The 23,667-nt window shown below is 41.3% G+C and overlaps 2 protein-coding genes and 1 long non-coding RNA gene across 15 annotated transcripts in view; 1 reads left to right on the plus strand and 2 right to left on the minus strand.

The window, feature by feature from the left end:
* Positions 1–9,661, minus strand: part of BMPR1A (bone morphogenetic protein receptor type 1A) — a 75,554-nt gene extending 65,893 nt beyond the window's left edge. For both annotated transcript variants that reach the window (XR_005602138.1, XM_039553483.1), the window contains exon 1: positions 9,500–9,661. The gene's annotated coding sequence lies outside the window, so the exon portion shown is untranslated. The remainder of the gene's footprint in view (positions 1–9,499) is intronic.
* A 170-nt stretch (positions 9,662–9,831) lies between these two features.
* Positions 9,832–18,890, plus strand: LOC109144766. The gene is made up of 2 exons (XR_005602167.1): positions 9,832–15,825; positions 18,677–18,890. It is a non-coding gene; the product is annotated as an uncharacterized LOC109144766 (long non-coding RNA).
* LDB3 (LIM domain binding 3) overlaps positions 18,885–23,667 on the minus strand; it is a 116,148-nt gene continuing 111,365 nt past the window's right edge. For all 12 annotated transcript variants that reach the window (XM_039553729.1, XM_019286648.3, XM_039553730.1 and 9 more), the window contains one exon: positions 18,885–23,461. In XM_039553729.1, the coding sequence (XP_039409663.1) occupies positions 23,372–23,461 (90 nt within the window). In that variant the 3' untranslated portion in view covers positions 18,885–23,371. The remainder of the gene's footprint in view (positions 23,462–23,667) is intronic.

Consider the following 23,667-nt stretch of genomic DNA (forward strand, 5'->3'; position numbering starts at 1 on the left):
CCTTTTCAACCAAAATATTTGCTGTGGGGAAGGAAAGAAACGACCCATTTTACCATCCTGGTAAACCTGCCATTCTTTTACACTGTGGAGAAAAAAAAAATACTGGTGAAACACTATTCATCAGTTTCTTAATTTCATTTAAGGTTTGATAGATTACCATCACCATCTCTCTCTCTACTGTTTCTTGTTCCCTAACTGAAGAGGCCCAAGTCTATTTAGTACTGCATCCTATTTGTACTGCTGGAAGAAGGAAAAATCAAACCAGAACAAAAATAATTACCTTCTCATTTTAATGGGACTGTTGAAATTGTGTTACCAGAAGGCCATAACCTGCATGTCCATATATAATGAACATATACAGCTGTATAATCACATTTTAAAAAAACTTACTGTATAGAATGCTGCTTCAAAATTGGCTTAAATTCATTTAAGCCTGTGCTGATTGTAAAAAGGGAAGTGCTGGCCCTCGTCTCCTCTTACTCTTCATAAGGTCCCACAGTGAGCTGGAAATACTGAAAACCCAGGGTTTTTTGTGTACTTAGTTTTCAGTTAAAATAGCAAACAAATCCAACCTTTTACATGGCCACAAGTACAAAAGTAGAAACACAAAAAAAAAGAGAGAAAAAAAAAATTCAACACCATAAGCAGGTAGGTTCAATCTGAAGTAGGAGCTTCAAAACAAAGATCTCTCCAAGTGTTAATACCTCATTTAGAGCCTATTACTGTTTTTCCTCTGTTTGAATTAAATTACATTGCACTTACTCTACCTCATCCAGTATTTTATCATCCAGGCATTCAATACTGCTCAAGCCAGTTTACAGTAACTGTATCAGCTACAAATTTCACCACCTCACCATCCACTCCCCTATCCACACTATTTCCAAACACACAAAATAAAACAGCCCTCATCGCTTGCTTCCAGTGAAGCTGTTACCACCTCTCTGCCACAGGGTACCTGCCCAGCTCTTCCTGGGAGCCCAGAACCGGCCAGGGCCTTCCAGATGTATCTCACCAGTGCTGAGCTGAAGGGCATCATCACCTCCCTGAGCCTGCCCACAACACTCACCCTTGGACAGCCCAGGAGGCACCTCCCCAGGTTGCAGGGCTCTGCACTTCTCTTTGTGGAGCTTCATGAGCTTCCTCTCTGCTCACTTCTCCAGTCCATCCAGGTCCCTGCGAGAGGCTGCACAACCACCTGGCCCACCAAACACTCCTCCCAGTTCTGTACTGCCCACAAACTTCTGAGGGTGTGCTCTGTCCCATCCACCATGAATGTTCATTTGGTCGCCCTGTACTGGAAATCCAGCTCGACCCCTGGGTCACACTGCTAGTGACTGGTCCCCAGCTGGACTTTGTGCTGCTGATCACAGCTCTTTGAACCTGGTAGCTCATCCAGTTTTCAGTCTATCTCACTGTCCATTTGTCCAGTCTATACTTCCATCACTTTGTTGATGAGGATGTTACAAGCGACACTGCCACTACCCTAAAGAAATCAAGATAAACAATATCCACCACTCCCCACTCATTCACTGAGAGGCTCCTGCAGGCACCTACCAACATGACCCCTGCTGACCTGCTGCTAGGCCTGACCCACAGCTCTCAACTGACTCCTCATTCACCCAAAAGGAAGAGCTTCAGGAATCTCTGTGGCACTCTCACAACAAAAACCCCCACAACACCGTGCATCCCTCACCATCTCAGCCTGTCCTTCCTGGAGAGCCCGTAACCAGCCCTTGCAACACTCCAGCCATAGCAGCTGTCCCACCCCATCTCTGATCAAAGCAAGTTGTGACTGCACACAGACCTCCAATTCCTCCTGTTTGTGCCCAGTCTTTTCCACAATGTATCGAAAACAGTGAAATCCAAATAAAATAATCAACTTAGGTTAAGTTTTAGAAACTTCATTCTGGCTACACTTGAATAGCCTGAAACCTCATTTCACACTATGACAAAGTTACAGATGCTGGAGAGAAAAATCAACAGTGACAGTGGAGTAATAATGTATGGATGGGTAGATATGGGAAGAGGTGCTTTGCGGTTATATACAGAGCAAGGAGATGAAGAGTTCTGTCACTCCTACCCCAGGTAAGAAACCCTGTTAGAAGAAAGCTCTGAGCTCCTCTCCAGGGCTCAAACCCAGCAAAAAGCCTTTCTCATCATGCCACTGCTCCTCTGCCCACTCCCTGTTACCTGAACCCAAAGCCCCGCTCCTGCTCTTTCAAATGCTCAGGAGACTCTGGGATCTCTATTTACAGCACAACCACAGCTTCCCTTCTCAATGAAAGTAACCTGAACGAGATTTATTTTACCTTCAGTTGTTCCAAGTACACACAGTAAAAAGTATCTTCCAGTAAACAATTACTTCTTCCAAAAGCAGAAACAGTTTGAATCAAGATTCAAAGTCGCTGAAAACTCTGACATTTCTCTTACATAACCTCAAACTTCTAAATTTTGGTAAAAATTCTTTGAAGCAAGAGTCCCCTGGCTTGTCATCTTTGTACAAAGTAAAAAACCGTCTTAGGGTCTTAAAATTAACTAAATCACCCTTTACATCGGCATTCAAACCAATGCTTTCTCAAAGACCAGCTCTACCATATGTATATCTCAGTACTAGCAGGTCACTTTGATGAACACCAACATTGTCAAAAAGTACAAAGAAAAAAACACAAAAGAAAATATAAAATTACACATTTTTATAACCTGCTTAGTAGCTTAGAGAGACCTTTTCTAACTAAAATTGCTTCATGTGCTATGGATATATACTGAAATGGATTTAATGTGCCTTACAGTCTCAGCTAGCTCCTGGTTATTGGAATGTAGGAAGAAGCTTCCACAGAGTGGTGTAATTCCACAGTTGTCTGGTAGACTGTCTTATGTGTTCCTCTGGAGCAATACTGCTGGCCATTGTTGGGAGCAAAACAGTTGAGGCATTTGCAACATTCTTTTCTCACTAATGCACCCTTTCATATCATTTTAGTCGGTTATTTTTCCTGTAACCAACTTCTCCTCTGAAATTAAGTCAGTGGAAATTAAAGATATTTATGAAGAACAACTAAGCGAGAAAATCACAGAATTTCATTGCAGCAAACAACTATACATGCTACAGATGCCTTTGGACAAAGAAGAAAATTCTTACATCAGCTCTTCCCTCCACCTTTATTCTCCAGGCTCCTATGACTATTACTGACAGTATTAGAGAGATGTAAATATTATACAACAGCATTTGAAGCTTTGAGAAAAACTTGAGTAATGCCATTTCTGCAACAGAACCCCTGGCTAAGGAATGCACAGCTGCTGAGCAGATGTATAATTTCAGCATTTAGATTCCATTATTTCAAGGCAGATTTTTTTCTTTACTCCATGTTTTCAGATTTTCTATTTCCATCTGGTTTTTGACCTCCCTCAGCTTAGTCCACTCTTCTCTGTTTTAGTTCATTACACCAAAATAATTTTCTAAATTAGAAACATTTCTACATTTAAAAACTTGTGAATTTAAAGAGAGGTGGGGGAGTGAAACAGGGCCAGGGGCAGAACAAAAACAGACAGTTCAACAGAGGCTTGGGTTTGAATAAAAACTGTCCTGTCTGGGTCGGGTTTGATTTTGCAGTTCCTGGTCTAACCCAAACTGGCGAGCCTCTAACTGCATTCCTTCCATGAAATTTTAAGAGCAGGAAACTGAAGAATATCAGCTATATGGGAATGTTTCTACACTTTGCCAGAGCCCTCTGCCACAAACTTCTGAGTAAAACAGCACTCCAGGTTTTGATTCTTTTTAGAGTTATAATTAATCATAGTTGTAAGCGTAAAAAAAATTTAACTCACCATGTACTAAAATAGCTTTATTAAACCTATAAAGATTAGTGTAAACCAGTATCAGTGGTTGTCAAATCAATTCAGTAAAAATTTATTAATGCAAAAGTAGTAAAACAGTAAAAAAAAAATCTATCGAGATAGCATTGTTTAGAAAAATTTCCATTCATCTAAGCCAAGTAAGGACTAGGGCATAGAATATTGCCTGTCTTAAACTTCAGTCCACTCTACACGTTTTAAACATGAATTATCCCTGGTATGACCCCTGATTCAGCTCAGCAAACGTGACAGATTGGCCATAAAACCTATCCAATTTTGCATTTAACTTTAGGCTCAGAATAATAATTTGCCTGGGTGGGGAAGGGCACAATCTCCAATCCTAACTAATGGCATACACATCAGAATACTCTACAGGAAATTTTCTATAGGATAGTTTCACACACACACACAAAAAAGTACAATTATTGTGAACTAGTAAATATAGAAGATAAAATTATAAAAATACATCTATACTTTAAAACAAAAACCCCACATTTTTATTCTGTGGGATTTATTGTTTGCTTTGTCTGCAAGAGAGGAGACATTCAAACCAAGTTTAAAAAAAAAACCTTTAAAGCGAAACTTCCCATATCTTCTATCATAAGGGACATTTCACTTAACACTCGGTACCACTCCTGAATTTTTCATTACTGCTAAAATCCCTTCAATAACCTGAACAGAAGACAGATTCAGTGCCCAAAACATGGAGTGAGAAGAATGGCTGCACCTCATTAGCTGGCAGTTCATTCCTGTGCCCTGTCCCAGTCCTGTGTTGTAATTAACTCTCAGTTGTCCAAACCAGTGCAAGGCCTGCTCCTCACACAACACTGAGAGGGAAACAGGAGGGTTTCTAAAATCTTCTCCAAGGCATTCTGTTAAAGATGGATTTCTCTTCCCCAAAGAAGGACATGCAGCGAGGAAGAGCACGTTTTACCCAGCTTTGTGGTCTCCTCACTCATATTTCCAGTCACTGAAGTTCACTGTTTTCTTCCAATAAATCCCTCTTGTTCTCATACTACTCCCCAAGTTCTTTCATTCCCAATTATAAAGGGACAAGGGGATGACAAGTTTTTCATATTTTCTGTATCCAGTATATTATTCCTGCTGGACAATTTATCCCAACCCTTCTGTTTATGCTTCCTTTTCAAGCCTTCTATACCCCTGCAAAAACACATGGAACAGTTCCTCTGCCTGCCCACTGCACTGTGAATTTCCAACTGAACACAGGATAGGAAAAAGAATGATTAATTTAGAAAATTTTATCTGAGCTTATTCACCACTTCCATATCCTTGACATTCTGACTCTGAGCACACAATGTACTCATTTGCACAAATCTCATGAGCAGAGTATTGATTCTCTGCATAAGTGAAATCTGTGATTACTTCAGTCCTCCAAAGTCATTTGAGCTCTGCCCACTGATTTCCAGTCAAGCTTGGGATCAGGCTCTCACAGAGGAAGTATAAAGGCCTATGAATGGTTCTAGGTGGGACTTTTGGGTTTTTTTAAACAAGAAAAGAAAAGCAAATTTAAATCATTTCAACAGCTGCAGCAGTGAAAAGGAAATCACTTCCACAAACCAGATCTATATCCTGGTATGTATCTTCTGAGACTTTGATATTTCTCTAACTTATCTGCTTGTATTTATTCTCTTACATCTGCTTGTATTTTATCAACTGATACATGCTTCAAAGCATGGCAAGACTGACAGTTTTCTCCTTAAGATGGTGAATAAGAGGGAATATAGACGCAAAGAATTGCTAGTTGCTTCCACATTTTATGCCAATGAAGTCGACTGAAACCACACTGCAAAACCTTGAGTGATATCAATTTTTTGTAAAAAGCATTGCTGCTGTTACAATATATGGTGCAAATTAAGCTACAATACTGCAGAGCTGAGTTAATAATACTGTTTTTTTCCCTTTTAATGCACAGAAACTCATCACATAGTCGAATTACATTTAAATGGACTCCATTTTCCTCTGTATTTTGGGGAATCCTATTTTGGGGAAAAATGAGCATGAGAGCATTCAGCTGCATGCTGCAGGTATACATCCTGTGAATTGTTACTACACAGATTTTTGTCTAATCAAAATCTTTTAAAACATTTAAAGTTCACACCTTCATAATACTCAGAGCACTTGCCCCTCCCCAGTGAAGAGTCAGCGGTGACACAGTGGTGGTGGCAGGGACAGCAGCTCCATCAGGGCAATCACTTTCACTGTAACTACAGGTGTCACTGCAGAAGCTCAGAGCTGGTGACACACCTGACCTTCAGTAAGGCTTTGCTGTGGCTTCTCCTTTCCTCCTGCTTATACAACCTATGAATATTATTACAATCATGAACCAGAGTTTATTTTCCTACCCTAACACTTGTTTTGAATTTTGCAACCAGACCATCATTAAACAGCACTAAACCTAACCATAACGCACAGAATTCAAACAGAACGGGATGGCAGCTACGAGACACCATTTAGAATAATGGCAAGGAAAAACCTCTCTGGATTATAAATCTGAAACAGAATGACCATATTTCTCACACCATTTTTGTACAGCTGTAACAACAGGGTCATAAGAAGAAACCCATGCACGGGTTGTGCACTGCCACAAGATGAATTAAGTTCTTGGTCTTCTCAATATGTCAAACCTGCTACAGTGAATTTCAAAATATATATTGACTATATATTGCAGACTAGTAGCATAATTGCTTTGTTTTGCTTTGGGGGAAAATGGACATGAAATACAGCTAATATGCTCTGTAAATATATCCAGCAAAGTGTTGGGAAGACAATTCACAACAAAGACCATCCTGGCAAGCTGGCAGCTTGTCCCCTGATTTCCTGGTCAGTGGTGGGCCAGCTATTTGTTTTATCAAGCTAAAGCTCTATCAAACTAAATTCAATGTAGTACGCAGGTGTTTCTGGACTGAATCCCTCACAAAATAGCTATTCCATAGATCTTCTCAATAAGAGCACTGAGATTGCTAAAATTATGTTTTCCTATACAAAGAAGAAAAATGAGGTGACTGTTTCAACCTTTTACCCAGTTCCAAGGGTCACCTAGTGTAGTCTCCATATTATTCTTAAAGGACACAGTATAGCAGGTCAAGTTTTACATTCATTGTCAGTTTTAAACATTTTAAAGAGTAACTACTTGCTACCAGAGATAATTGAACCCTCCACAGATTTCACAGCAACTTTTGAGGGATTGCAAGAAAACAAAGCAGAAAGAAATCCCGTTTTCCCTTTAGAGCACTAACCATCCTGGAAGGCGCAGGAGAGACCACCGCAACTGGGGACCATCAGCACGACTGTGGTGGGACAACTGCAGAAGTTTCTGTAGATCTTGTCCAAAAAAAAGAAAAAGTGGAACCACTAAACCAGCAGCAGTGAAAGGAAAACTCTTGTCAGGCAAGGCACTCTCCATGCCTGCCCCCAAGTCCTGCATTTTGGGAATATTAGCAAAAGAAAGAAGGCTCCAAGTACTCCATCTGTACCCACATATGACTCTGACGTGATATACTTTTAAATTACTGAGTTCCTTCTGTCATTTATTTAGAGATGACAGTAAGTAAGTGAAGAAATCCCAGGCACTGAAAACATGCCCTCTTTTTACTGAGGAACCGAGAAATGCTTTCCCAGGTATCCAGAGAGAGAGGACAAATCTTCAACTGATGCTTGAAATAAGCAAGGACAAACAAACATCTGTAACAGTTTCTCTAAAACATACTGATTGGTGTCTTTCATTCATGTGTGTTTTTCAGCAATTTACCAAAGAAGTTACAGCAGCTCTGTATGTCAGACCTGGTATCCAGAAAAGCTCACGTATCATTTACACACTCCACCATATTCAATATTTTTAATTTGCGTAACAAACCACAAAATTTTCACTGTGAGGATCTTGCAGAGCAGTGTCCAAAACAGGATTTGGGGTCCCACACACTGGCTTTAGGAACATCTATGCTCTAGCTACTTACTGTTGCAGTAAACATGTGTTTGATCAGTGAATTCCAAGTAACATGCTATTTCAGGCTTGCAGTTTAACAAGAGCTTTCTGCTCTTACTTGAACAAAGGATTAAACAGATAACATCCAAAGGTCCCTTTCAAAACTAAATTACTTCACAATTTAGGGAAGAAAATACTTCAGATCCAGCTACATATACTATCTGTCCCTGGAAGAGATCAGCCAGCGGGACATACTAAGGGCTGGCAGCTGAATCTTGCAGGTGCATGAGAAGACCCTTCATAAAATTTCAAACCAGATCTCAAGGCCTACGAGGTTGTATGGGTGTATATAATACGTATAAAATACACAGCCCCACACACACATCCCCAAACGAAATGTGGTGCATAACCTAAGAAAAAGCTACAAGAGAACAAAAGTACAAGACCAAAAGACAAACACATTGTCAGCAAAAGTTTTATCCAGGCTGCCACAAATGCCACAACATGGAGTATTTCTAGGTATAGACTGGTTAAATTATCTGACTAGAAACTGCTCTTGTATTCGCTTTTTTATTCCAGGACTAGGTTCTACTACAAATCAAACAAGCCTTTCAATTCAGGAGAATCTTCCTCATCTACAAAAGCAGCTTCTCTATCCCTGCAGGTAACAGGCCTGAACAATCCCTAGCGTGCTAACTTGATAAAAGAACTCAAAGATAATTATCTCTAGGCAGAGAACAAAATATGTAAATTTGGAGGGCAATCAATTTACACTGGGAAAAATCGTCATACAACTTGACACAAAGTAACAGGCAACTGCTGAAAGGAAATACCACAACCTACTATTCCCTGCTGCTGAATTCACTCTTAATTTTACCAAAACAACATCAGAGGGTGGTTGATTGAAAGGTGGTAAAAAGCCATTTATGCTTTTGAACCCTGTTCAACAGATTTTGTAATCAGTTATGAAAACCGCGTATATAATCGGTCCTCAACAGAACAGCCTTTCACTGCTAAGGTACGGGAGATTATTTGGGGTTATTATTTCTTCAGGTTTTTTTTGTTAGACGTCGCTGAACGGCAAAACCTTTTTGGAAAGCCGGCGTCCAGCTTTGTTCAAGGCTCGCACAAAAGGAAGGCGAAGCACCTTATTCCTCATACCCTTCCCACGACGACGGGCGCTGCCGCTCGCTCCGGCTGGGGCCGCTCGGCACCGGGCCCGGGATTACAACACCGGGGAGGGAGCGCAGGAGGGAGGGAGCGCAGGAGGGAGGGAGCGCACGGCCGCGCCAGCCCTGCCCACGAAGGGACCCGCGGACCCCGCGCAGCCCCCACCCGGCCCGGCCCGGCGGCGGGCAGCGCCCCCAGCGCCGCGGCGGGGCAGGGCGGCCGGGCCGGGGGTGCTCCCCGGCCCCCAGGAAGCCAGGCCGGGGCGGGAGGGCCGCCGCCAGCCGCAGCGGAGTCCGCCTTCGACGGTGCTGCCCAGGGCCGGCGCGGGGGCGGGAGGGGCGCAGACCCCGCCGGGCACCGCCCAGGCCGGGCCGCCCGACGGCGCGGAAGGGGCATCGCCGCGGAGGGAGCGCCCCGCGGCCCCAGCCGCAGAGGGAGCGGTGCGGGCGCGGCGCTGCCCAGGGCGCCCCGGCTCTCCCCGCCCGCCCGCCCGCCCGCCTGCCCGGCCGAGGCCTCCGCGGCGCGGCCCGCACTCACCGGCGGTGGGGGCTCCTCATCCTCCGCGCGGGGACGGCAAGCGAAGGGGGAGGGGGCCCGCTCCCCGCCGCGCTCCGCGGGCCGTTCCCGGGGCCCCGACGGCTCCGCTGAGACGGGGGCGAAGGCGGGTGCGTGTCGGGCGGGGGAGGGCGGGACGGCGCGGCGCGGGCTCGGCGCAGGCTCCGTGTCCCGGCAGGCGCTCCCGGCGCGTCCCTGCGGGGCGGGGCGGGAACGAGCCGGATTCCAATCACTGCAGCCGGGCGCGCGCGCGGCGCGGGCCCGCGGGGAGGCGGGAGCGCGCCCGCCACCCCCGCCCGTCCATCAGCACGTGCCATGGGCGGGAGGGCTGGCGGGGGTCCCCAGGAAGAAAAGTTGGCCGGGAGGAGCCGGCCGGGCCTGCTTTTCCTCCCCAGTAGCCCCTCCGCGGGCGGGAGCGCGGGCCGCAGCCCGGGCCAGCGTGTCGCTGGGCGCCCGGGCCCGGGCGTTATCCTGCCCCGCCGCCCAGCAGCGCTTTCCCCGTGAAGAAGCTCCTCTAGGAAAGGGCAGGAAGGTGCGAGGGCAAAAAGTGGCCAAGCCGGTATCATGGAAGCACTGCTGGCCTTGAAGAGGGTCGAGAAAAGCAGCTGCGGCTGCATTTGGCTGCAGGGCCGGGAAGCTCCGTCCAGGTGCTGGTGGGGTTGGTGCCGTGGAAAGCGGACCTGCTGCCAGGATTCACAGAGCAGGTGGGGTGGAGGATTGCCGGAGCGGCTGTGATGGGAGTTGTAGGGGGCTGCGTGTGCGCTGGGGAGGGCGGCGAGCAGGCAATGGTGGCAGCAGCGTAGGGAAACATGAGGGACTCACATGGGCCTTTCAGCTTCGTGGAAAAATAGTTCTGGGAAAGCTGACGTTGCAGTGCCGCAGGAGGGATAGAGTTCCATTGCAAAGGACAGCATTGTTTGTTTGCTTTTTCCATTTCCTGTATCTAAATAAATATGCCCAGTTAGTTAGATTGGAATACATTATAACTTCTGCAATGAGCTGCTCTGCTTGCTGATAAGGATGCTGAAGGCCATGATTTGCATTGTATTTTGAAGCTCCTTATCATTAGGACAAATTGGAAAAGTAATAATTTGTCTGTCTGTCTTCAAGTGAGGTCTCCCAGCAGCAGTGCAGAAGGAGCTCCAGTGACAGTGTCATGTGCCGGGGAGGCTGCACGGCTCCCACCTGGGCTGCTGATTTTAATCCTTCACTCAACCATGTGACAGCAGTTGTGCTGCTGATGTGCTCTTGCCTTTCACCTGTCCTGTCACTTGGTTACTCTGCATCAAGAACTTGCCACGCAAAGCCAGCTACAGGGGGAAATGAAGATCACTTGGATCGTACAGACCTACTCAGTTTCCCTTTGCTGCACACCAAAACACTCTCTAGGCCTTCAGGACACACCAGTAATTGCTGGTGTGGAGATGCCTGCCCAGATAAACTGTTTCTAGAGAATAACCAGTTGGGAAGCAATCTGGCTTATTGGTGCCAAATAGCCACATGTGCCTGTATTGCGGGAAACATGGGCTTGCTTATTTTGTTGACCTCTCCACAGTGTAGCTCCATTTTTGCATGGTAATATCAGATAGGACTTGTAAATGTTGTGTACTCCACTCCAGAGTTGTCACCTCTGAATGTGAGGGCACTGCGTTCTGCCTCACATGTGTTTTACCCACAGATTGTTAGATGAGTGCTTAACTTGTGTACTATCCTACATAGCAAAACAAAAGAGGAAGTATAACTTCAAACCTATCACCTTCACAGACTCCTTTAAAATGCAGGCAGGTAAAGGCACACCTAATAATTGTATGTGGCCAGATACTGTGGTGATAGGCATTTAAAAATGCAGGTCTTGTCTTACTAGACTTTTACAAAATTTTTTCCGATCACCATCATCCAGAAAAATCTGTCAGTGTCCAAAACAAAGCCAGCCTGCAAGAAAGACAAAATCACAGCTTCCATGCCAAGCAATACAGAACTCCTATGCTTATGTTTATAATTTCAAAGGAAAATATGAGTCTGCTGTTCTTCCACTCTATGTACTATCAGATTATAGCAGCAGAATAGACACTCAATATGGAAGAAGAATGCAACATGCATGTGTGTGCTCCCAACCAGAACCAAAGCTGTTAGTGCTAGCATCTCTTCAGTAATAATGTGTGCTAATACAGCCCAGTGCTTGTCAGATGTTAGATGCTGATTTCAATCCAGGATGCATGAATTTAGCAACAGCCACTAGCCTTGAAATGTAGTTAACCCTTTTTGTGAAATGGATCAACTCTTTTCATCCAGTTCTTGGTGTGGTAACTTTACACATTGCAGAAATTGCTGTCTCAGCCAGTACTTTTCAAGGCACTTGGGCACTGAAGATACCCACAAGTGGCAGTCCCTGTTGGGTCAGGAACAGTGTTGCTGAGGATGAGTTTGTATTGCTATGGCAAGTAATGCCCATCTCTGCATTATTGAGTGCTGTTAACTCCTTGTCTTAATCACAAAATAAAGTCTGCAAAAGCAAACTACATTATAATAATATTTGGGCTGCAGGAGACCAAACTGCATCCTAATCCAGAATGATGAATCACAACCACCTTAGAAAGTATTTAGATTGTGATGGATGTCTGATGAAACATCCCATAGAAAATACTGAGGTCTTTCAAAACAGTGCAGTACTTATGTTTCCAATATCTCTACCAGGATAGGTAGAGGAACCTTTTTAAACCAGAAAATGAACACTTTAGGTGATGGGCTCTCAGAAGGGCACAGGGTTCCAGCAAGCTAGTTAGCAGCAGCAATCTTACCTGGTGAGGATTTTAGGAATCTGCAAGAACTCAGACACACCAGGTTTTGGTAACACAAAGTATTTGTTTTGTTAATTGAGCAGCACTCAAAAAACACTGAAGTCTGAAAATAAACATACCTTCATTTGACATTTGGCCAAGATGAGATGTGTAAGTCTAACATGAGATATAGAAGAAGCACTTCAAAACTGACTGTCATGATAAAGAGAACTGTATTTAAAAAAAAAAAAAAAAATTGGATAGTCTTCCAGCTGCTTTCATTGTTATTTCCTCTCCAGGAATTTCTTATTAATTCTTGGAATCACTAGGGAACTACAAACTTGAATATCAAAAGAACAAAGAGGTATATGTAGGGAGAAAGTCAGCCATGTGATAGGACTTCATCTTTGTAGATCATCCTTCCCTTCAGTCTCTGGAATTCATGTCTTAAATCTGTGGTCCAAATATATTTTTGAAAACTGTTTGCAATTAGATGAGTATTTCTCTGTTACTGTTACTAAAATAAATATTCCATGCTGCATATTAAAAGAATATTGCCCTTCAGCCAGGGACACAATTATTTCACTTAATATGACATGAATTTGGCTTTGTCTCTTTTTCAGAATTATTTTACTTGAAAGCATATTCTTTTGATTAAAAATTTATTCAGCTGTTTGTTACTTACAAAAAGTCATGGATTTTATTAAGTTCTTTAAATGTAAGCAAAATTAATTCAATAAGGGAGAGTAAAATCTGTGAATAAAGATGTTTTCTAAAAATTTATGCTAGTGGAGCAGTGGTAGTAAAGAGGCAAGCCCTGCTCAACCTCAAGTCCAACCAGAGTGGTGTGGAACTGAGTCCAGGGCAGCACTGGAGAGCACTGTGGCAATAATCCAAGGAATGACAGTTCAATGTGCAGAGCATGGGCACAAGGAAACAGGAAAAGTTTCCCACAGCTCAAGCACTTGGTGTGTTTTGGGGTTACTTGGGCTTCTGCAGGGGATTCTTCCTCAGCCTTGTGCAGGTGGCCGTGGAGGAAGGAGGGCAGAATGGCTGTACCTGTCCCCATCAGCTGCTGCAGGGTGGGAGCTGATTCCTCACTGAGCTGTGCAGGAGGAACTGACTCCACTGGTGTGGCAAAGGGCTGCAGTGATGGGAGCACTTTGCTCTGGGAGACACCTTCCCAGTCAAGGACCAAACTTCCTGCTGCTTTTTCTGTTTCTCCTTCCTGTGCCTAGTTGAGCTGTACGATTTTGTTTTTATGGATTCCCATGTACAAAACCCTTGTTGCAGTCTTCTCACCACGTTGTAATAAACCCTGAGATAACTCTCCTTCTAAATACAAAGAAACATTTCAGATTACTTTGTTTTTCTTAAAGCCAGAGCATTAAAAGCCTTAGCAAAGCAAAAGGAAAATATTTGTAGGCTCAGCAGACGCTTCACTGGGGTGCCTCACTCATATCAGTTTGTTTGGAGAATTAGTAATATGTTCTCCCCTAGATGCATGCACATAAAATCCCAAAAGTCTTCATTTGCTCAGAGGAGATTAAGTATTTAGCGTTAGAGTGTAGTGCTGATTTTAAAATTTATGTTCTGAATTATCAGTCAGTGGTGCTAAATGATCTACAAAGAAGTTTAATTAATACTTAGAGAGAAGCTAAATGTTTGTGTTCCTCCACCTTTTTTTTACACGAGGTATCTGTTAGTTTCTTTTACAAGTTTGAATAATCCTTAGATCCAAACCCACACTGTATTAACAGTTCCTCTGTTAAGCCTGATGCTCAGGCTTTGTCCTGAAACTGGAGCACTGTTGAAAGCGGAAATGTTTTTAAAACCTGCTGTTACACAAGGCGAATTCTTTTCAGTACAGAAAATTTCTGTCTTGGTGTGTATAACAGCTTTGTCCTCATGAGGCTTGGATTCAAGTGGATGTGTTTCAGGCAGCTGTAGGAGTGGGTGCTGTAGAGATTTACAAAGATGGACATTTATGAGACTGAAAATGCTCTGTTCTTCCAAGCTGGTTAGAATGAAACAGATCTGAATCCTATACAAAAAAATGAATGAAATAATTTAATCACTTTATTATTTTTTCTCAGTCCAAACCTTTAAACATGACTACATTGCTATTAAATAAGAGCAAATGCAGCAAAATAGTCTCATTCACCTCTTTTTTCATATTCTAGTGAAACCAAGATAATATAGGTCTACAGAATAATAAAAGGATATACTTGTGTATCAGTCCCAGCAGTCAGCTAAAATGTCTGAAAATATATAATGAAGTTAAAGGCATAGCAATGAAGCTTTTCTCTCATAGTCTGTAAGATACTTGAATATTAACTGAAACTGTAACTTGAACAAGGTGAACTCATACAGGTAAAAGCAAATCCCGAAAAATAGTCTGTAACTCCCTTTGCTTCCACTGAGAAATTGGCCTGTGTCTGCAAATCTCCTCATTTGGCAGCTACACCTAATAAACTCTCACTGGCATCAGCAAAAAATTACCTGATTAGGGATGCAGGATTGGATCTAAGATAATAGCATATTAAAAAGCCACTATGGATTCAAAAGCTGCTAATAGAAATTAAATCCCTGAGAATATAAAATGTTCCAAGCAGTTGAACAGTTTGCATTGTACATACTCAGAATGCTAAACAATAGCAGCTATTGCATGTGTGACCATCAGGAAACACAGCTGTGCTTCTTTGTGTTACAATTAATTACTTCCGTTGTATATAAAATTGAAAGTATTGGTTCTCTGGGGCGGAAAAAGGATATCCTGATACACTGCTCCTATTTCCTTACCAAGGCCTATTACTGAATGTTTCACCATTAATTCACTTACAACGAATTACCCTGCAAGGAATAAAGGAAGGGTAGATTGGGTGGTTAATTGTTATGCTAAAAGCTACTTTTTCTTTGCATTTTCACCCTCCTATATTTTACCCTCATTTTACTACTTTTGCGTATGCCCTCTTTGATAGCAATTGTTCACTTTTAAGTAGTTGTACTTAATAATGAAGGTATAAAATAAACATTTACTTAACTGTCTTTTTACTTAAAGATTGTTCTATTAATATTTTTTAAAGTTACAAGATCAGAGAAAGCACAATCTTTCTCACTGTGCTTTAAAGAAATGAACAAACTCATCTCAGCTGAAGTATTTGTGGCCAGGTTCTCTGAAGCTGGCACAGAGAGATGTAATTTATACCTTCCTGTGCCAGTGAATTTCCCTAAGCTGGATGGGAATGAGGATTCTTACCCAGAGTTAGGGAGGAGTAGTAACAGCCCTCTGTTATGCTTTTTTTCTTTTTTTTTGGTGAGAATTGCACAGGGGCAAGAACTGTTTGCAGTTGTACTAAATAGGCAAATATGGACCCTAAGGATACACACTACCCCCAAACTTTAATATCTACTTTTTACTAACACTGACTGTTTCTTTTTAAAGAACTTCTAAACAGAGAGCAGCTTCTGAGACTGCTTAGGGAGTCAATGAAGTCTCCAACAACCACCAGCCATGTAAGTCTATAAAAGGTGGGTAATGTGTTATGTATTTGTCCCTGAGAATTTAATCTCACAGGAAGTGTCTCCTGTCCTAGAAGTCTGACAGTCTTAGCACCAGCAGACTGCTTCCAATCTGTTACAGGATGTCTAACACAAAGCTGAGTAAGTTACATGTGGAAAACATGGGAGTCCTTCAACGTGAAAACAAGTAAATTTTGCCAAATGACCTGAAATCTTTGCAAGTTTGAATTCAGACTGGTGTCACAGTGCAGTAACAGAGGAATGGCAGCTCAGAAGGGCTCCCATTCCAGAAACTGCAGTACATAGTACTAAATCACCATCCACAAAACAGCCCTGTTGTCCTTTTGCTGCAGCACCTAGCACTGGGAATACAATCTCAAAGGCAAACTGTGCTCTGTCATTATTTTATAACCACACAGTTTAGATTCAGGTATGCTCTATTTGAGGCCACAGCTAGAACCAGAATCCCTGGCTAGCACTTCAGATTTCTTGCAAGGACTTTTTGGCCAGAGGTAGATGCTGTGTAGTGTACATGCAATAAAGCAGAAACTTTCAATTAGTGTCATCTATATTGTGTATCCACAATAAATCTCAGGAAGTCTGGTATTTGCAGGATGCAGTGGGCTGAATACAGTCACATGAACAGCACAGCCCACTGTCACCTTTTACCCCACAGCTTACAGGCCTGTGTAAGGAACAGGAATTAATGTGCATTAATCACAGGGAAATTTACAATATCCTTGGAGTCAGTACAGGGAAAAATGTGCAGGAAGAAAAATAAAGTCTGTGAAGGAATGTGCAGGGGACAGCAGAAGAATATTTGGTTGTGAAAGAAAAATACCTGGTCTTTGTTTATAATGCACAAATAAAAATTTTATTCCTGAATCCCTGTTTTTTATATGAAGCCATATTTTTTGAAAGTGTGCCCTTTTTTCTGCTCCTACATCTCCTATGCCATCAGAATTGTGGAGTTGTTACTTCATAAAGCACAAATACCTAACAGATAACAAAAGCCAGGTCTCAAGGTACACTCAGATTAATGGATTATTCTTAACCTATATATAGTAAATGGACTATATGACAACAATTTAGGCTCAAATAGTGCAGGTATGAAACACGTCCACCTAAAGGAAATCAGAATCTCAGTTCTGAGTGTTTTAATCCACATACATGTCCCATACATGCATGCAGGAATTCCTGCATTAGTCAACATGAAGATTTCTTTAAATGAAACTAAACCTCGATCCCAACATTATTTTCCAGTCTACATGTGATTAGATCTTAAAATAATTTAAGCACTGTAAATCATTCTTTTGTTTTGAAATGAGATCTTTAATTATGGCTATAGATATTTATTAAACTTCCTAAAAATCCAAAACATCCTCTTTAATACACCATGAGAATAAATCTAGAAGAACAGCAAGTTTTCTGGCTTTAGTGTAGCAGGCAGCATTCATTCCACAAGCACTGGAAGAACCATCACCTTCATTCAATTCAAGGTTGTATTTTTATCTATATCTTCTAATAAAAATAAATCTCAACTCTTTTTTCAGTAACACTATGCACAGTAAAACTAAGTGGAAGCAGAAGAATTTCCGTAACATCTTTGTCATTAATGAAAATAATCTAATTTCTGAAGTAGTAAGATTAGAAAATACTTTTGTAGTAGAGGCAGATTTATTAATGATACTTTATGCATACTAATTTATTATTCTCTAACAGTTAAAATCTGGAAACTTTTAAAGGAAAAATGTTTTGTTCAAAAGTTTAGCTTTGTTAAAAAAAAAATCCCTTCTTATCTTTATTACAGAGAAAATTCTTGTGACTCAGCCTGACAGTCCTTATTAGTACAATACACGTTTCTTACTGTTTTCTTTTGATGTAATCTTCCTAAGAGAAGGAGGAACTGTATTTTAACAGCTATCCAAGGGCATATTTCATAGACATACAGAATTTATGCCTGAATATAGTCTGAATCTCATCCATAACACTGGTTTGCATGGCAGAACAAAGCATTTCATTGTGTATTCAATAATGGGTTCAGTAATCTTATTCACACATTCCTTCCTTTCTTAATCAACAGAAACTGGCTGAATTCAAGATGCACAATTGGGGTGGGAGGGGGAAACAATGCCAAAGCCTGTACTTTTGAAATCACCATTTTCTTCAGAGCAATAATCTCTCTTTAAGAATCTCTGGTAAGAATCCCTTAATGCAGCACTTGTCAAACTATTTTGCACCATGTCCTTTAGTAATGAACTTTGCTCTATTCACTTTTTCCACCCTGTCAGCTGGCACGGTGCTGTGCTTATGCCTCTATTGCTCCCAGTTCCAACAACTGAACTCTCCAGGGATCACAGTGCACAGTTTAGGAAGCACTGTCTTGTGCAAAGGTTAAAGGTCAGAACAGACAATCTGAAAAACAGCAATTTTGATCGGACAAAATACTGTGTAAATACTGGGCATTCTTTTCAATTGTATTTCCTTATGCAAATTGTAAACGGAAATTAGGGCTGTAAAATAAAATCAGAAGTGCACAAAGTTGTGATTCCTGATGCTATACTTTGTAATGGCATCTAAATCCAAGTCTATCCATTTATCATCTAATTTCTTAATTATGTGTAATATACTTAGTTGTATCTCTAAAAAGCCTGCATTCCTGAGAGGTGTGCAACAGGAATGTATGAAATGGCTGTTTTATAAAACACACTGTTACATGAAGTCATCCCTTCATTTGTACATATTTCTTGGCACTAGAGCTCAATGAAGATGTTTAAAACATTTTGTGTATTTTAAATAACTTCTGCTAAGAAATGGAAGAACACCTACCTGAACTTACGCAGTCAAACTTTGTTTGCAGATGCATCCATGTAACTGAAGACAGGATCTACCCACTCCTTACAAAGTTACTATAAACAGTATTTGTTGACAATAAGGTCTGGGACTATACAGGTCTTGCTAAGTTACAACACGTACTGTTAGCAGACTGAATGTTTTAAGCATACTAATATTTGTTTAAAACAGCACTTTTTGGTCAATAAAATATTCAAGACTGATATACAATAAAGTTGAAACCAATGCTTTCAAATTTTATTTTCAAGTCTGAAGTAGAGAGTACAAGCTTGTGTATGCTTTCTTACTGATATTACATGGCTGAAATCTGTCAGCTGTTCACATGCCATATTAATAAATATACCCAGATCATAAAGCTTTAACTGTATTTGCACATTGCTTTTATTACTAGACTGTTTTATTCATGTTGGCAGAGATAATCCATGCAAGGTAATTACATCTCATAAACCACACGACATTCTGTTCTGAAATAACTAGGAACTTAGGAAAAAATATCTATCTAAAAGCAAGGGCACTTGTGGCATCAAGTCAACATGTCAAAATATTTTAAAACCTAGACTTCTAATATATGATCACTGCAGGCAATAAATCACTCAGTTTCAAATTCTGATGTTTATAAATACTAAACAAATTAATATCCACTACCAGGAGACGAGTATTGCAAACAAACATTAGTGTGTCCAGCATTAGACACTAATGAATGTGTTCAGTGCTGTGGACATCCACATTATTTAAACATAAATACAAGTAATCTTTAGCAGAACATTTCACCCAAAGTACTGACCACTGAAGGACCAATAGAAAAGTATTTTTCCTTGTTTTGAATTGATTTTAGAAATCTGTAATGTGTGAATCCAATACAGTAAAAACTAATAAAAAGAAGTTCTAAGGCTGTTTTTTCTGCCCACATAATAAAAGTGGCCTTCTTTGGAAACATTTAATTTACCCTGCTCTGCAAAAAGAACACCAAAAGAGAGAAAAGCATTAAAATAGCTTCTGAATCCTCCGACTGAAAAGTTACTGAACACTTTTTAGTTATATAAAATACAGATCTTTTTAATTGATCATTCAGAGGTACAGTATCTTTGTTTTATTGGGTAAAACCTCACATTAATTAGAATGAAAAGAAATACTCAGAAGAACTTAGGATTTATCCCAGGTATCTATTAAAAGACATAAAACATGATCAAGTACACATTTTTCATCTTGCATATTTTTGTACAACACTATTTTCAGTGATAGTTAAAAGGCCGTATCTTGAATTTTAGAGATATATATTATTATATATATTTTACCCTCTCCATATCACAAAGGTGACATGTATCAGAAGAGTATCAGCAGTTATGTGATATTCTACCCTTGTGAAAGTTAAAATGCTACATTATTATTCACAAATTTCTGGTTCAGATATGTGCAAAAATTGTATCTTAATAGAGATATCAAGGGCGGGTACGTGGATTCCCTATTTTTGGACCACATTATGAAGCAGCACAAGTCATAACAGGAAATTTTTATTACATGATAATCCTCAGGGTATCTCTGTTCTTCATTCAGAGATACCACTGTACCTCATATAGTGATATGTAAACTAGCTTTAATCTCACTTGCTCAGACACCAGCTGGAGTCAGGGCATGTGCTACAGTGCAGGTTCTCTGCCCAAGGAAATTTTCAGGACTCTCTCAAGCCAGTACAGCTCCCACTGAAGTCTGTGCTGCTGCATTTTCACTGTTGCCACCCTGCAAGCCAGCTCAGCTCTGCTTATGTACATTGCATTCCCTTTCCTGCAGTCCAGACTTCGAATTTAACAGATTGGATCCTTGCTCGCCCCTTCTGTACGTATTCAAACCATCTCTCTGGGCTATTTGGAACTACTTGTACCCTAATTTCTTACTTCAAGCCCTTTCCCTGACTGTAGTGAGTCCTCCTGGCTGCCCCACCCCGCTCCCCCTCTGCCCCACCCCAGCTGACATGCCAGCTTGGTGAAACTGGCCTTACCTGGCTATTCCCCCCCTCCAACCCCAGCCTCAGGAAGGGCTTCCCATCTCCTCAGTGCCTCACCTTCTCCCACTCAACCAGAGGCCTGCAGAGCCCCTACATTCTGGCTGCCAAAGGTGCTCTCCCTTCTCTGATCCCAGCCTCCCCTCCCCTCCCCACTCCATGCCAATAACTCCAGGCTGATCTGGGCCACTTCAGCTGCCAGTCTGAGATTCCCAGGGAACCTGAGGGAGTTCAGTCCCAGCCATGCTGCCTGCCAGCAGCTTTTCACAGACTGTACTCCCTAAGCTGCAGCCCAGCATCTCTGGCCAGATCCTAAAAAGATTTATCCTTCATACTGCCAGCGAAGAGGAAGCTTATAGGGACATTGAGGGGGAAGGTGGAGGGGAGAATGAGACACACACATAGAAACACATGCAGATCAGAGGTGAAAGACCTCATGAAATTCTCCTGAGGCATCCATCACAAGCCCTTCCTGTGAAGCCTGACTCCCTGTTCTGATGTTGCAGTCAGAGGCCAGTCCCAGTCAGCGGCCAACACACAAATCTGCCTAAAGGCAATCTTCAATGCAGTCTCAGTATACAGTATGCTGATGTGAAATCTCTCAAATAACAGATAATAATAAACAGCATTTTGTTGAATGGCACTGAAAAATGAAAAGGAAATGCAGAATTTTCTCACTGTTGTGAATATGTATTTAAGGAAGTCAAATATGAGTGTAAAAAAATATTTAACTTCCATAATTACGATTTACTCTTCTGGGGAACATTATGAGCCACATCTTTGGATTTTGTAATCTATGGAACCATATTCACACCAGCCCAGCACCAACTGAAAACAGAAAATTTGCTTGCTTATAGAAAAAAAAAAAAGGCTTTGCATATAATGCACTAGTGTTTTAGAATAATTCATGCATACAAAAATCTGACCCTGTAGCAAGGCAGAGCAGATCACTGCTAAGATCAGTGAAAACTAACATACCTACTCAATAAATACAGGTCATACATGTCAAAACTGCCACAGGCAGTTCAGGTTGTTATTTCTGTCCAAGATGCAGACTGCCTGCAGCTAACTTAACTCTTATATTAGAACTCCAAATTTCATTTATTCCTACCCCAAGCTTTGGATAGTTTTTCATCCCTTAAAAGACACACCAATTACCATGAAACGGGCATTACCCATGGGAGGGAAATGACAGACAATGTTATGTAATTTTTTGCTACTCAAAACACAAGGTAAATAGGTGCAGATGGCACCAGCATGTGGCCCATAGAAAGCATCCTCAGCCTCAGAAGTACTAATTAAAAACTGTCAGTACTGCAAGCTGTCAGCGCACACATTGTAATTCTCACTTAAACGAGTTAATAAAGCTCGAATGGTGATCAGACTTTCCATCTTAACTCCATCAGACAGAACTGCTGTCTCCAATAGAAAAGTCACTGATATTCAAACATTCAAAAGTATTATCAGTACTACAAGTATTGCTAGTTTCTATAGAGTTCTATAAATAACTGTTTGAACAACTTGAAAGTTGTTCTCAAGCTATTAGGAGAGATGCCTTTATGGTTGTTAGAAAAGATGGTTATCCTAATTGTTGGAACATAGCTGCTGTTTTCCAATGGCAAAAACTGCTACAATTCATGATGTGTTGCATTTAAACAAAGGAAAGGAATAAAGAGTATGTGCCTGCTGCCTTATGAATATTTAAGCAACATTCATTTACTGTAGGAAAAAAAATGCCTTTTTCCTAATTATGTGGGATAGAGTAGGGAATTTTTGCAGGCTGGCTCCCAAACCTAGTTGTGCTAGATGAATGTGTTTCTCCTGTGTTCGCCAGCCTGAAGATCCAGATGGAGGTTCCTACCTCCCTCTGATATCAGTGGGAATTAGAAACCACAGCAAGTTTGAATCTGTTTTTTTCCATGGGAGGAAAAGGAAAACTGGTTTTGAATTAAAAGCTGGCCTTTCCAGCCAGCTCTATTCCATTCAGTGTAAGAGCAATTCGGAGAAAGCCAGCTGTCCTTTTCCATTATGATTTGAAAGTGAATTATTTACTGTGCACATAGAAGCCAAGTGCACTAGCAAGGCTGACCCAACCATTTTATTTTCAAACTGTTATGGATTGTCACCTAGGCTTCCCAGCTACATATGGATTCAAGGCAGACTTGCTATTTGGAAAGAATCTAAAATATCTGATGCTATGAGGTAGCACCACAACATAATGGAATAGCACTCACTTTTCCTAGAGGAAGCCCTAATCTATTTATTTCCCTTTGAAAGCCTTTGGTTCTACAGATGACTGTACATATGGCACTTACTCATTCTTGCTGTGAAAGAAAATGACTTAGTACAGAGTTTTCCAGTTGTTTTTAAACACCAGTGTGTGGTCTAAGCAGTAAATCTGCTGTGGGTAGTTAACTTAAAACTATATTTGCACATTACTTTTTATATTAAGGTTTTAGTTAATTTCAATATTTCCCCCAACTGTTGCTCTAATAATGGACTAGTTCATTAGTTCATTCAGTAGATTTTTGTATGAACTTTGCAATAAGCACGTTCTGCATTTACGAAAGAGGATAAAGTTAAACTTCAAAAGTACCAACTTCCAGCTTTTACCAAGAGAAATGCTAGCCATGGTTATCAACTTTATGATTGCCCAGTTAGTCATCTGTTTTACCCCAGCATTACTGACTACCAACACTTCTTTTAAACATTGATGGCATGGGCATGCTTCTTGCACAGTGGCTTATCCTTCTTGGAATAGAATGGCTGACCTTCCAAATTCACGTGGCATACCTAGAATTAATAATAAATACAATCAGGAAGAATTAAGGAAAAACAAAAGGGAGAAAGATGTGGTTATCAATTTCAACTGTATTGCTCTTCTACCCATGCATTTCTTTGATAGTCTTTAGGAGTCATGTATGGATTTGCACTTGATTTAACCCACTGAAAGAAATAAAGTTAGGTCCTTCAAAAGACCCCCGCTGTGAGAATTGCAT

This window comes from Corvus cornix, chromosome 6 (assembly GCF_000738735.6).
Source record: "Corvus cornix cornix isolate S_Up_H32 chromosome 6, ASM73873v5, whole genome shotgun sequence".
NCBI classification, from domain to species: Eukaryota; Metazoa; Chordata; class Aves; order Passeriformes; family Corvidae; genus Corvus; species Corvus cornix.